At 40.3% G+C, this 13,033-nt stretch overlaps 1 protein-coding gene across 1 annotated transcript in view; it reads right to left on the reverse strand.

Moving 5' to 3' along the window:
• The window catches only part of LOC128692761 (uncharacterized), a 101,034-nt gene extending 94,407 nt beyond the window's left edge, over nucleotides 1–6,627 (reverse strand). The window contains exon 1 of the mRNA XM_070090106.1: nucleotides 6,304–6,627. Within this exon, the coding sequence (XP_069946207.1) occupies nucleotides 6,304–6,310 (7 nt within the window). The 5' untranslated portion in view covers nucleotides 6,311–6,627. The remainder of the gene's footprint in view (nucleotides 1–6,303) is intronic.
• Between the last annotated feature and the right edge of the window lie 6,406 nt (nucleotides 6,628–13,033).

Genomic DNA, 13,033 nt, shown 5'->3' on the forward strand with positions numbered 1-13,033 from the left:
GCTTTAGAAAATACTGAAAAAAGAAGAAAAGAACAACTTTATGAAACTAGGATGTTTCAGTGTACGTGAATGTATTGAAGATGATAAGAAAAAGATGATAGCTAATGTTGTGAATGAAAAGAAGTTGGATGTCCTATCTGTAAGTGAAACAAAGCTGAAGGGAGTAGATGAGCTTGAGTTGGGAGAAATAAATGGGATTGAGTCAGGAGTATCTGAGAGAGTTAGAGCTAAGGAAGGGGTAGCAATTATGTTGAAGGATCAGTTATGGAAGGAGAAGAGGGAAAGTAAATGAATATTTTCAAGGAATATGTGAAATAAAATAAGGGTTGGATGCGAAAAGTGGGTCATAATAAATGTGTATGCACCTGGAGAAGAGAGCAGTTTAGAGGAGAGAGACAGATTTTGGGATTATTATCATAATCAAAGGGGAAGCGCTAAACCCGGAGGATTATACAGCGCCTGGGGGGGGATGTGGAAGGCATTCAGGCTTAATTCGGGGAATTGGAGCACAGATCCAATTCTCTAAATCAAGAGCCCCTCACCAACATCAAGGAACCTTACTTGAGGGGACAGATTTTGGGAGATATTAAGCGAGTATTTAGGAACTTTTCAAAAAAGTAAGAGAGAAGCTGTGGTAGGGGACTGTCATGCCTCTATTACTAACCTTTCTTTAATGTTACATTGCGGTCAATTCCTTTAATAGCTAAATTGGAAATGAACGTCCTTGTATTATTAAGGCTTATTCTTCTTATTATTATTTATGTACATGGCCATGATTAGTTAAACTGAAGGTATAGGAACACGCCTGCCGCTCTGTGTACTGGTGTGTGGTTAAGCTGTTCAATGGTTATATCCCCCTTCCCCCTCTTTTTTGTTCAACTACTCTACTGAGTGTTGGTGAGTCACGTCACGTGACCCACCTGACCTGTACACTCAAGGTGGAGAGACGAGCAGTGAAGAAGTAGCAGCCACCGAGGACACTCCTGCTCGTCTCTGGTAACTGGCCAAGGTTGATTATCCGGCCTGGACTTATTCTGTTGTATTCTGACTACTTCCTAATGGGAAATAAGACCTTACACTAAAGTAATCTCTGTATATATATGTTATGTCTAGGATCTCATCCTAATGATGTGTTATAAAAGCCTTATATATATATATATATATATATATATATATATATATATATATATAGAGATATATATATATAGATATATATATATTTCGGACAATATAGAACAAACAAGCATTCTTAACTTATATACGATAATTCGTATAGTATTATTATTGGCTTTATGTTGTATTCTAAATATACTTCATTAAAATAAGATTTCCGGAGGATTACTATTATTACCCAACCTCTCTGACCAATGTTATGGTCTAACCAGAAGGAAACTATCTGAGTGGTTACAACCCATGGAGTATAACCGGGACCTAAATGATAAAGTAGAAGAACATTTAGTGTGGTAGGTAGGTTTAGGGTGCCAGATGTAAATGATAATAAGGACCTTTTGTTTGAACTTTGTAAAGAAAGGAGTTTTGTTATAGGTAATACATATTTTTAGAAAAAGAGGATAAATAAGTATACAAGATATGATGTGGGGCGAAATGACAGTAGTTTGTTGGATTATGTATTGGTAGATAAAAGACTGTTGAGTAGACTTCAGGATGTACATGTTTATAGAGGGGCCACAGATATATCAGATCACTTTCTAGTTGTAGCTACACTGAGAGTAAAAGGTAGATGGGATACAAGGAAAATGGAAGCAGCAAGTAAGAGAAAGGTGAAGGTTTATAAACTAAAAGAGGAGGCAGTTAGGGTATGATGCAAATAACTATTGGAAGATAGATGGGCTAGTGAGAATATAGGCAATGGGGTTGAACATGTATGGGGTAAGTTTAAGAATGTAGAAATTTGTGGTTACAGGAAAGTTGGTGCGGGAAGGAAGAAGAGCAATCGGTGGAATGATGTAAAGAGAGAAAAACTTAGGATACGAGAGGTTTTAACAAAGTACAAGTGATGCAAGGAGGGAGGAGCATATGAAGAGAAAAAGAGGTTAAGAGAGTGGTGAAGCAATGTAAAAAAAAAGAGCAAATGAAGTAGTGGGTGATACATTATCAACAATTTTTTTTAAAAATTAGAAAAAGTTTTGGAGTGAGATGCTTAAGGACAGCCAGAGGTCTATTGGTAATCCCTCTTATGTATGCTGGGAAGCAGTTGAGTAGTCTTGGGCCCCTGCTTTTCACTGGGGGGAATGTTGCATCGTCTGCGGAGTCCTTTGCTTTCATAGGGAGTGATTCTCGTGGGTAAGTTTGGTACTAATCCCTCTAGGATTTTCCAAGTGTATATTATCGTGTATCTTTCCCATCTGCATTCTAGGGAGTACAGGTTGAGGAACCTCAAGCGTTCCCAGTAACTGAGGTGTTTTATCGCAATTATGTGTGCCATGCAGGCTCTCTGTACATTTTCTAGGTCAGCAGTTTCACCTGCCTTGAAAGGGGTTGTTAGTGTGCAGCAATATTCCAGCCCAGATAGAACAAGCGACCTGAAGAGTGTCATAATGGGCTTGGAATCCCTTGTTTTCAAGGTTCTCATTATCCATCCTGTTATTTTTCTAGCAGATGCATTTGATACAATATTATGATCTTTAAAGATGAGATCTTCTGACATGAGATTTGTTTTTCGCTTTACTGTGTGGTTGGAATTTGTTTTATACTCCGATGAAGTTTTAATTTTCTCAGGTTTACCATATCGGAGGAATTGAAATTTCTCATCATTGAACTTCATATTGTTTTCTACGGCCAATTTAAAGATTTGGTTGATGTCCGCCTGGAGTCTTGCAGTGTCTTCAGTGTAGGACACTGTCATACAAATTAGGGTGTCATCTGCAAAGGAAGACAGGCACTGTGGTTTATATCTCTGTGTATATCCAATATGAGCATGAGGAACAAGATGGGGGCGAGTACTTTGTCTTGTGGAACAGAGCTTTTCACCGTAGCCGCCTCAGATTTTACTCTGTTGTCTACTATTCTTTGTGTTCTATTTGTTAGAAAATTATAGTTCTATCTACCAATTTTATCTGTTATTCCTTTATCACGCATTTTGTGTGCTATTACACCATGGTCACACTTGTCAAAGGATTTTGCAAAGCCAATGTATATTATATCTGCATTCTGTTTGTCTTCTAGAGCATCCAGGACCTTGTCATAGTGGTCCAGTAGTTGGGACAGACAGGAGCGACCTGCTCTAATCCCATGCTGCCCTGGGTTGTGTAACTGATGGGTATCTAGATGGGTGGCGATTTTATAGGGGAATAAGTCTGTTGAGTATACCTGGTAAAGTATACGGTAGAGTTATTATTGAAAGAATTAAGAGTAAGACGGAGAGTTGTCACAGTTGTTCGTTACTGTCGCAGGAATCACAGAGGCAGACCTAAGAAAAATTCCACTGAAAACGAGAAATTATGCACACAGGTTAGCAAAAATACCGAGGAAGGCAACACAGTGGGAGCAATCAGAATAATCACAAGTGATACACAAATAACCCGCACATAAAAGAGAGAAGCTTACGACGACGTTTCGGTCCGACTTGGACCATTGACAAAGTCACACTTTGTCAATGGTCCAAGTCGGACAGAAACGTCGTCGTAAGCTTCTCTCTTTTATGTGCGGGTTATTTGTGTATCGTTCCAGTCGCGGTATTGTGTCTTTTTGTTAATCACAAGTGACAACACTGCTGCTTCCAAAGATGAGGCCACAGCCCAAGCACTAAGAAACAAGCACCCATCACGGAACACCAGAGTTGTTAACAATGATCCTGATGAAGATCCCATCACTGGACAGTTAATTTTGCCATAATCAGAAGTCTATAAAGCGATAGCATCATTTCCAGCAGGGTCTGCAGGAGGTTACACTGGAATAAGGCCACAACACGTCAAAGAGATGGTAAATCCAGTACTCAGCACAGCAGCATCAATTCTTCTCTCTGAGTTAACAACCTTCGTCAACAACTGTCTAGCTAGGTGGATTCTAAAAGAAATTAAACCTTTCTCGGAGCCTCATTATGAGCTTTGAAGGATGGGGAAATCAGACCCATTGCTGTCAGTAACACTCTTCGCCATCTCGTTGCCAAAGCAACAGTAAGAATCATTTGCGTAGAAGCCGCCAATTTACACCAGCTTGACTTTGGTGTATTTCAAGGCAGTGACCCCTCAGGGAAGGTTCCTTGATGTTGGTGAGGGGCTCTTGATTTAGGGAATTGGATCTGTGCTCCAGTTCCCCGAATTAAGCCTGAATGCCTTCCACATCCTCCCCCCAGGCGCTGTATAATCCTCCGGGTTTAGCGCTTCCCCCTTGATTATAATAATAATAATAATTCAAGGCAGTGAAGTGGCAGCTCATGCAGCAAGAGCCGACATAAGGGACTTACCAAAAGACAAACTTGATTTTAGAAATGTCTTTTTTTTTTTTGTAGCGAAAAGAGATGTGGTCTTGCTAGCTGTTTGAGATAAGATCCCCAGTCTTTTTCCTTTAATTTCTGCTGGCTACTCCAAGCCGTCAATTCTTTTATATGGCAAACATGAAATTCCCTCATCAGAGGGAGTTCAGCAGAGTGACCCACTCGCTCAAATTTTCTTCTGATTTGCAGTAAGAGAACTAACTCACAGCCTACGCAGTGAGCTCAGTATCTTGTACTTGGGTAATGCCACTCTCGAAGGTACAGAGGATTCCATTCTAAAGGACTTACAACTGGCAAAGACACAGGGAGAAGCCTTAGGACTCATCCCCAACCCCTCCAATGTGAAATCATCACAACCAACCTGAAAATAATCACAGCTGTGTGAGCAATCTTTCCTCAAGCCTTTGTTACCACCCTGTCCAAGAGCATCTTGTGAGCCCCACTGGATCATCAGGTCATCGACACAGTCCTCAAGGACAAACTGAATGACCTGAAGAGAATAGAGGAGAGAATAAATGATCTTGATGCTCATGATGTCTTGGGTCTCCTCACAAGGTGTCTTACTCTGCCAAGACACACTTCCTGAGGTGCTCACCCTCTTTCGACAACCCAGCACTCAGTGAATGACTCACTCCGGAGATCTATCTTAAGATCAGCAATGGCGTCAGGCAACTCTTCCGGTGCAACTGAGAGGTATAGGGGTGCGCAAGGCAAAGCAAGTAGCTTCAAGACTCCAGGTTCACAAGCAGCTCAAGACTCCAGGTTCACTGAAGCAGTGATGATGTGGGACACCCTTGCAGACTCCTCAAGGAGACCAGCTCCTCCTAAAGAGCACAAACAGTCCCACTGGGACAAAGTGATCATGGAAAAAATTACCAACACAATGCTCACCAACAGCCCGTTGCACAGCTCAACGGGAACCCAACATACTGAGGTCAGACGGAAGTCAAAAACGTGCAGATGGAGTAAATATGCTACCCTGGAAGGTTGGTAAGCAGATTACCTGGGACTACACCTGTGCCGCCACGTTGGCGGCACAGGTGAAGGAGGTGGAACTGCTAGTTACTGCGAGACCCAGAAGATCCATGAATATAAAGACCTCTCCCGCCCTTGCAATAACTTCATCCAAGTAGGGTCAGAGATCCATGGAGCATGGGGCAAATGTGCTCTGAAGTTCCTCAGAGAGCTGGGTGAAAAACTCATCCCAGAAACCAAGGATAACAGAGCGGCCAGCTTCCTCTTTCAGGGGCTTATTGTTGCCATCCAGAGGGAAAACGCTTGCAGTATTCACGGTACAAGACATAGCTCTGTTGGGTGCATGATTCTTGTAGGATTGAATGATCCCGTGGGTTAGAGCGTCGTGGAATTTTCGCTCACCATGAGGCGCGCTAAAACAACATGGGTTCTATCCCCCAGCTAGTCCCAGTGTTGTTATTGATTAAATACCAGTCGCTCGTGGTTACAATACGATATATATATACTCTTTGTAGAGTAAATTGGTATTATTTTTAACATGAAAATTTAAAAATTTTCCAGCAAATGGTATCAATAAACAGTTGCCATTTTGAACAACTCTTAGGAAACTAAGCCTATAGAACTAATAATAGATCTGGCTGGATTACCTGGTTTGAGTGGTTTTATTACTTTATACATTTATGACAGATGGATTAGTGGTCATGATATTTTTAATTACTTCCACTTTGCCTTTCTGTAGTCATTTTATTGTTAAATTTAAGTGAATATTAAGTAAATCTCTGGGATTCCCTCTAAATTTGGCTCAGAGAACCATTTATCTACATTCCTAGTACGAATGATAACGTGAGCAATTTAAGTGCATGTTACTGTACCTTCCATAGTTACCCAGCAGTCAGTTCCTTACTCAACGATATCAATATTTGTCTCTACAAACAGTTGTGAATTGAAGAAGAGTGGGTAACCTCACACTGTAACAATTTCCACACTTGGTTATCCTGCAGGATGGGCTGGGCAAGGTAGGACGGGCAGGACAATTCGCTGCCTCCTCACCCAATTTCTACCAAAACTCTACTTCCAGTTAGTGAATTAGTTTCTTCCAAAGACTGCATACGGCACAAGACAGTGATTTAGATGTTGAAACAAGGTTTACGTAACGATAACGTTGGACATTACAAAGTACACTGAGAGGTAGCCTCTCCAGCTGCAACCGGAAGTGAGTGTTACACTTGCCATAATATCGTACAGCATTTACGTAAATATTTCATCAAATTAAAATGAAGTTTATTTTCACTTATATCAAGTAAGACGAGGATATGCAATTATATTATATTGTGAAGAATAAATGTAATTTCCAGGTCTTAAAATAATCGCAAAGGACAGAGTTGAGGTAATTTTTACAAGTTTTAGTATAATTATTACTTTCAAATGACATCTTCCACCGTATCGCTTCTTTACAACATATATAATAACGTGTTTTTAACATAATAATCCATGCAGGTGTATCCCCGCTGCCAGACGTGTCCTTCAAGGGGGGGCTATGCGCTCGCCCAGCGCGAACGAAAAAATATTCGAAAAAATTCACAAATTGAGTTAATCATATAGAAAAATAGCTTAAGTCTCTGGCAACACAATGGCACAAGAATCATTGTTCTACGACATTCCTACAAGGAATTATGGTCATTTAAAACACCTAGGGTGACGTCACCACCCGCGGCAGGTCTGCTCACCTGTCCTCAATTTTCATGTTTTTTTTCGATTTTTTTCGTGTATTTATTATATTATTCTTTCTAATATAATAATTGACGATTTGGCACCATAAGAAAGTGGGCGGGACTTATACATAGACTTACAGCCAATCAAGAACCTTCTGGGAATATTTTGCTTACGTCAGCAGAAATTCTAGTCTCGGGATAGCCGGGGAATATGCTTCAATATAACGCTATTATAGCTTCTACAGCTTATTTATTTATCACAATTTATCTAATATGACATAATAAACAATATAAATAACAAAGAAATATGGTAAATACTCCAGAATGAATAATATATGGCATATACTTCGAGCGGTCCATCTGGAATATAATATATCTTAGTTATGGATGGGCTTATCAATCTCCTCCTATCACCGCCAAGTACCTTACATTAAAAAAAACGGAGAAGGGTAACTATGATATACACTCGTAATGCAGTATAAAACTGAGAAAAATGGTATTTTCTCGAAAACAAAAAAAATCGGTGGTCCGACTGTTGCGCGGATTATCTCGGAAGTAAGTTATTCACATATATATTGCCGTTTTGTCATTAATAATGATAGGAATGTAATGAAATTCACAAACAACATAAAGGAAAGATTGTTTTACAAACTGGTGGTTATCATTTTGAGATATCATAATTTGATTTTGATTTGTGTGATGGCAAAAGTCAGATATTTGGCTGAATGTGAAAACCACACAAACTGTATTTTTTTTTAAGAATGAAGTTAGGATAAATTACAGTAAAGTTAACCATGATAAATGCAGTTTAGCATTGATTTATGCGTAGATAATGCCAATACAGCTTCTCCAAGTCACATTACGAAAATACAGTGCAGTATATATGATTATTGGTAAATAATTTTTTTCTCAGTTGTTTGTTGAGCTATTTTATTGAAACTTGGCCACATTACAATGGAAAGGTGCTTCTTTACGTACAAAAAAAAATTAAAGAAATCGAACGAAAAATAAAGAAATTGAGGCGCTAGAGACTAGCCCCTCCTCAATGCTTTCATATAAGAGATTAACGACATTTAATACAATATTTAATACATAATTTGTTACCTTTGTTCTGAAATATATACGCGAAAGTGTAATGGTTATATTTATGTATTCTGCAGCGTAGCTACCCTGATAAGACTTTGTTCGGATTTTTAACCCCGGAGGGTTAGTCACCCAGGATAACCCAAGAAAGTCAGTGCGTCATCGAGGACTAAAACATTTAAATCGTGGTCCTCAATCTTGTCCCCCAGGATGCGACCCACACCAGACGACTAACACCCAGGTACCTATTTGCTGCTAGGTGAACAGGACAACAGGTGTAAGGAAACGCGTCGAAATGTTTTCAGCCGACGGGAGTCGAACCCGGACCCTCTGTGTGTAGAGCAGGAGCTTTAGCTACCAGGCCACCGGTCGACTACACAGTGTGGCTACCCTTGCCTACTATATACACTACAGTGTATGGCTACCCTGACTTTCTATATAAACTACAATATGTGGCTACCCTGACTTACTATATACACTACACTGTGTGGCTACCCTGACTTACTGTATACAATATACTGTGTGGCTACCCTGACTTACTATATACACTACACTGTGTGGCTACCTTGACTTACTATATACACTACACTGTGTGGCTACTCTGGCCTACTTTACACAATACACTGTGTGGTAACTTGAGTTAGTGGCATTGTCAAGAGTCCTTCAAAACTGTCTTATCTTCCTCACATCCGTCAACACAACTCTCACTGTAGCTGGTATTATCACAGTTGACTTATCTGATTTAACTTTTAATGTTATGATGACTCATATATTGTATCTTAAGCTAACTTTGAAATTTACGGGAAATGCTCAGCATAACAAGGGTCTTTCTATATCGTATTGTAGTATGTCTTTGATGTTAGCTATAATCTGTATACCTTTTTCATGTACATGTAGAATGTATTATTATTATTATTATTATTATTATTATTTATGGAAAATTTTACAGAGGGTTACCTGTATGTACCTCAACATTATATGCATACAAGTAATCTCATTGGGAGACAACAGCCATATAGTTTACCGTAGTCACCCCGTGTAGACATGTGAGAAAACTTAACCACCCCTAGTCACTGCAGGTGGTTCCTTCGACCCTCAGAATCTTATCCATATCTATCCGAGACCAGTATAAATTGGATAGCACCCACAAGTGCGGCGCTACTAATTAATTGTGGACTATATAGATTATATTAGTGTAACCGAATGAAGGGGGGGGGGGGAGTAGGTTACACATGGATATATCCATCAAGGAAAAACACTTGTACATAATCCCACCACTTACCAGAAATTCTCTGGTGGTCACTTGATGTAGCTGGATCACCCATAACCTATCCAATTACAACATACCTAACTGGCCAGTACCAGTCTGCTATAACCAGAAGGGTTACTTAACTGTGGGTGATTGATACTCCTTATTTCCCCCATTCACAATCTCATTTTGATGTCCTACTACACTGACACGGTTCTTATTCCAGAAGGACGAGGTATTCGTTGGTTTGTCCCGGTTTACGAGTCGTGACTCCATAAAAACTTCACTATCCTCGGGACAGGAACACGAGGCCTAACGTGCTCACTCAGAGCAGCGCGACTTATTTCACTTCATGCATTCTCTTAACTTAGTGTTATCATCATTGATTACATTACAATTCACAAGACGATTTAATGTCTCATAATTATTATACACATTAGAGGCCACTCCATTAAGATATGAGACCGATGAGTGAGGATTAAATCACAGGTATTTTCCCCCGACATACTCCATGGCGGCGCACCAGTCACCGCCGGTCCCACCATTATTCACTAATTTTACCACTTTTTTATGGTGGTTCCGTAAATCACGTTCCCTCACTCTTCACCAGGAACAGTTACGACACTTTCTATTATGAAGTGAGGCCTATATTAATCCTTAGGCCACCGTGAGCGCCAATTTCCTGGTCCCAAGTTTTCACAGCCTCTTCACTGCATTCAAAACACTCCCGCTACTCCATGCCCTGTCTCGACCTGTTTCCCCGCACATCCACGCAGGCGCAGAGGAAACTGTTGGTTCTATTTCATTTTCAAATACATTTTGACCCAAATCAGCACATTAAACACTTATTAGGCACTATAGCTTCGGAAATTAAATAATTTCCACACTGCGGCCGGGCAGAAGTCGTTGTTAGATGACTTAAATTGCGTCTTCCTCTAGGAAACGATTCCAGCCCGCTCTAGATTGCACGGCTGTTTTCCTAGTGGGTCTTACTACAATTTCTTCTTGCATCACTCGGTCAGTGTCTTCAATATCACTCATGTCACTTTCCCTTAGATTTCCATCTGCACTGGATTGAACACCATTTAATTCTAAGGGAATTAATTTATTAATGGTACGCAAACTTTCCTGACCACCACACAACACTTTGACATTTCTGACAACACCTTGCGCATATGGGTGTAATGTAACTACTTTGCCCAGAGGCCACAATGTTCGATGCTGTTCAGTATCAATTAACACAATGTCACCTGGTTGAATGTTCTGTCGGTTTCCTGCCTCTGGGGCACCATAAAAGTGTTCACGTAGTGTAAGAAGATATTCTTTATGCCACACATCGGACCAATGAGTAATTACCTTATTTAACATCTTGAACGTATCACTCAACATGGTCACGTTATTGTAATCCTAATCACTTCCCTCAGGATTATCTCTATAGATAGATGCAGCTTTTAACCTTCGTCCACATATTAGGTGAGAGGGAGTCAGGATCTCCACGTCAGGAGTGTAGCTCATGTATGACAGAGGGCGATTGTTTACCCGATTCTCTGCCTCCACAAACACTGCACGGAATTCTTCCAAATTAATTCTCTTCCTGTGTAGCACTTTACGAAGACATCTTTTCATTGTACCTATCATTCTTTCGTGCAATCCTCCCTGCCAAGGGGCTATGGGAGTAATAAATTTCCAGACACACCCTCGCTGGGTCAACAAAGACTGTACATCATCACTCTTATTTAATTCCATTGAGTGTTGAGCACCCACTACAAAATTGGTGGCATTATCAGAGATCATCAATCTTGGACTGAATCTCCTAGCTGCAAATTTCTGGAACAGCTGTATGAACTGTTCTGCAGACAAGTCCTGAGCCACTCCTAGATGAACAACCCTACTAGCTTTACAAGTAAATAGACATACGTACACCTTCAAAGGAACACCATCTGAAGTACCTGTTAAAATGATTGGCCCACTATAGTCCACTCCGGTCACATCAAATAGTTTTACCAACTGCACACGTTCCTTGGGCAATGGTGGAGGACCTGGGTACATGTAGGTTCTCGCATCCACCCGGCGACATATTACACACGACTTGATAACCCGTTTTACACTTTGCCGTCCCTGTGGAATCCAGAAGGTTTCCCGAATACAGTTTAAGGTATACTGTACCCCACCATGAATCACGTTATTATGGGCATTAAAGACAATCAAGGTTGTCAGGTGATGAGTTTTGGGCAGCTAGATAGGGTGTTTAGCATATTCCCTCCAATTCAGCATTTTGTAACCTGCCTCTGCACGTAATTACATCATCCTCTAAATACAGCCCCAGCTTTTCTATTATTGAGCCTTTCACAATTTTTCCTTCCATCATTAATTTAATTTCATTCCTGTAGGTTTCTTCTTGTACCCTCTGTAGCCAGTATTTCAGGGGATGGGGAAAACTATATGAGATATTCATCTTACTTATAAATTTAAACACTAACCTTGTCACGTTAATCAGCTTGGGTAAGGAAGAATACCTATTCATATCAATGGCTAAGGAGGGACTACTGACTGGAGCGTTGCTCACCATAATATCGACAGGAGCAATATGTGCCTTTTGCACCGGCCAGTTAATTTTGTCCACCAGCCAACTTGGCCCTTTAAACCATGATAAAGCACTCACAAATTTTTCATAAGTCAAGCCACGAGACAAGAAGTCAGCCGGATTCTCGTCACAAGGAATGTGATTAAAGGTAAACATATGCTGACCCAAACTGTTATATTTCTCCTGTATTTAATTGATTTCAGCGTCTCTGTCTTGTACGTACACAATCTTACTGTTACCATTACGAATCCATTGTAAGGATACCTCATTATCAGACCAAATTACGGTGTCGCTGATATTTATCTCTCGCAATTTATTTCTTATATAATTGGCTAATTTGACACCTACATCAATGGCCGTTAATTCCAACTGAGATAAGGTACATGGTTTGATTGGAGCCACCTTAGCTTTAGACATAACAAGAGAAATGGCACTATTACATTGAAGGTAAGCGAGTGCTCCATATGCCAATTTCGAAGCATCGCAAACAATGTGGAGTACATTTTCTCCATCTTGACTGGCCACATTACGTGGGAACTCCAACATTGGTAATTTTACATATTCACCTATTAGTTCTTCCCACCTTTCAACAAATTCCTCAGGTAGGGTTTCATCCCAAGCACACTTAAGCTTCCATGCTTCTTATATCAACAATTTTTCTCTTATTGTAAGTGGTGACACTAAGCCTAGTGGATCGAAGAATTTTGAAACTTCCGCAAGTAAGACTCTCTTGGTTAATTTATTGGGCATACTGTAGTTATTAGACTTTAACAGAAACAAGTCTCTCTGTGTGTCCCAAGTCAGTCCCAGCACATTACTGCATTTAGACACTTCAACTCCAGGGTTGTCTATTTATCTGAGCTCTTAAACTGGACGAATTACTGTTCCATTCCCTCAGGGGCATATTTGCACCTTGCATTATTTCATTAGCCCCTTCATATATGCTCATTAGTTCCTCTTCAGTAGACGTCACC

This window comes from Cherax quadricarinatus, chromosome 30, assembly GCF_038502225.1.
Source record: "Cherax quadricarinatus isolate ZL_2023a chromosome 30, ASM3850222v1, whole genome shotgun sequence".
Classification (NCBI taxonomy): Eukaryota; Metazoa; Arthropoda; class Malacostraca; order Decapoda; family Parastacidae; genus Cherax; species Cherax quadricarinatus.